Source organism: Nothoprocta perdicaria, unplaced genomic scaffold, assembly GCF_003342845.1.
Source record: "Nothoprocta perdicaria isolate Ctin4 unplaced genomic scaffold, notPer1 scaffold_38, whole genome shotgun sequence".
In the NCBI taxonomy this organism is placed as follows: Eukaryota; Metazoa; Chordata; class Aves; order Tinamiformes; family Tinamidae; genus Nothoprocta; species Nothoprocta perdicaria.
The window spans coordinates 4,099,411-4,101,720 of record NW_020455621.1 but is presented as its reverse complement, the minus strand read 5'-3'; the positions used below and the strand labels follow the sequence as shown (position 1 = coordinate 4,101,720).

At 55.6% G+C, this 2,310-nt stretch overlaps 1 protein-coding gene across 1 annotated transcript; it reads left to right on the top strand.

Moving 5' to 3' along the window:
• Positions 1-547: 547 nt before the first annotated feature.
• SF3B5 (splicing factor 3b subunit 5) lies at positions 548-969 on the top strand. The gene has a single exon (XM_026044743.1). The coding sequence runs from the start codon at positions 696-698 to the stop codon at positions 954-956; it is 261 nt and encodes an 86-aa protein (XP_025900528.1). The 5' UTR covers positions 548-695; the 3' UTR covers positions 957-969.
• Positions 970-2,310: the final 1,341 nt, after the last annotated feature.

The window sequence follows — 2,310 nt, the reverse complement described above, 5'->3', positions numbered from 1 at the left end:
ATACTTGCTAAAGTCTCCTGACAAATAAAGACCTTCTGGTTTTGTCCCCGGTGACCCATTACCAAGATATTTCATAGCCARATTTTACAGCGGTTTCCTGGTCTGTTCCCAGGCAGGTGAATTAAGTTGTTAGTATAATATCAAGGTCACTCAGTGCCTTAGTGACTGAATTAGTCACTAATCCTCGAGTGTTGAGCTTCCAAATAATGATGCACTACAGGTCTTGGCCTGGCCTTCCAGTGCTTGGCTTGTTGCTGGATTATTCAATTAATTAACGTGGCAGCAAATGTCTTCATTACACAGTTAGCCCTATGGCGGCCCGCCCCATGGGGCACTGCGCATGCGCGCAGCGCTGCCCGCGCCGCCGCCCTCGCGGAAGGACTACAACTCCCAGCATGYCCTTGCGCGCAGGCGCACTGAGCTCCGCCGGTGGGCGCCTCCCCACCATGCCGCCCAGCAGAAATTAAACAGCTAGCTGGGGGAATTTATTTTAAATATATATCTATTCAAAGCAAACACAAGCGGGAGAAATAGGCGGWCCAGACCCAGAGGGTGGGCTACGAAGGAAAAGTAGCTTTCTCCCGCGCTCTCGGCGGGCGGAAAGTGTRGATCGCCTGGGGTGGCGTCACTTCCGGTGGCCATTTGGCGCGGCGGGGCGGCCGTTGGCCCGGAGCGTCGCCGCCGCCGCCGCCATCATGACGGACCGTTACACGATCCACAGCCAGCTGGAGCACCTGCAGTCCAAGTACATCGGCACGGGCCACGCCGACACCACCAAGTGGGAGTGGCTGGTGAACCAGCACCGCGACTCCTACTGCTCCTACATGGGCCACTTCGACCTGCTCAACTACTTCGCCATCGCCGAGAACGAGAGCAAGGCGCGCGTGCGCTTCAACCTCATGGAGAAGATGCTGCAGCCCTGCGGGCCGCCCGCCGACAAGCCCGACGAGTCCTAGCCCCGGCCGGCGCGAGGGAAGCGGCCGCCGGGGGCCGCCGAGCCCCGGCCCCGCCGAGCGCGGCCCCGCCGAGCCCCGAGTGGCGGCCGGGAGCGTCGAGCGCCCTGCCCCCGTGGCCGTCTCCTTGGGCGGCAGCAAGGACCTCTCGGGAACGCTCTGTGACATGTCTGCTTCGGGACTGCTTGTTTCTCTTCATTCCACAACTGTTCATATTTTAAAAAAAAAAAAAAAACACGGAAAATAAATGTTACTGGGCATTTCTAATGCTTCACCTGGTAATTGGCTGATCAGAATAGGAACTCTTTGAAAAGGAGTGGTTATGCGTATGTGTTTCCATGTGCCCTTTTGAAGTGTCATATATGTGAAAGATGGCATTTTCTTAAGCCTGCCTGGCTGATGCTTGCCAGAGCTTTGCTTGGGGAAAGGTTGGGGGAAGCTTGTTGACGCTTATAAGGTGTGTTTGGGAATGAGTGTTTATTGTGTGGAATGACTTTTTGGCACCGTGTAAATCAACTGTCCAGTGCCCTAAAACTCCCCAGTGTCTTGGTTTTTAATACTTCTATTTAAAAAAAAATTTTTTGTAAAAATCCTTTTAAAACTTCCCTGTCTTTCCTGTTTCCCTCTCTTCTTTCATGTCATCTTTCTTCTTTCTTGTTTATTGCTTCTCATTTTTTCTTTCTCTTTTTGTGTTTCTCTTMTTGTCTCTCCTTTTGCCTTTACCCTTCTTTCCTTTTGGCGTTTTTCCACTTTCGCTTTCCTTGCATCATTTTTCCCTCCTCGTTTCTGGCGGACACAGCTTGTCCCCGGGCAGCCCGCGTGGCGAAGCCCGCAGCGCCCTGGGCAGCGTCACGGGCAGCGCTGCCGGCAGGTCCCGGGGGTGACGCTGCCCCTCTGCTCGGCGCTGCAGAGGCCGCCGCCGGAGTGCTGGGTCCCGTGCTGGGCTCCATGGGACAAGAGGGACCTGGAGCGAATGGATGCATCCCTGTATGTGAAGAGAGCGTAAAGAAGATGGAGCCAGGCTTTTCAGAGGTGCCCTCTGAGAGGACGAGATGCGAGGGGCCCCAACTGAAGTGCAGTCAATCCCACCTGGATCTCGGAATCACTTCTTTGCTGTGGGTGGAACCGAGCACTGCACAGGTTGCCCAGAGAGGCTGTGGAGTCTCCGTGCTTGGAGTACTCCATAGTTGTCAGGATGCTGTGCTGGGCAGCCTGCTCGAGCTGCCCCTGCGTGGGGTGGACGGGCCCTGGTTGGACTGCCTGATCCCTAGTGCTCCATTCCAGCCCAGCTGTTGGGGATTGCGCGAGTGATGCCGTTCCTGGCTGCTCCTTCACACAGCAGAAGCTCGAGCTCGCC

What these genes read in the sequence shown, in the direction of transcription:
- SF3B5 (XM_026044743.1), top strand. Translation starts at nt 696, where the DNA reads ATGACGGACCGTTACACGATCCACAGCCAGCTGGAGCACCTGCAGTCC.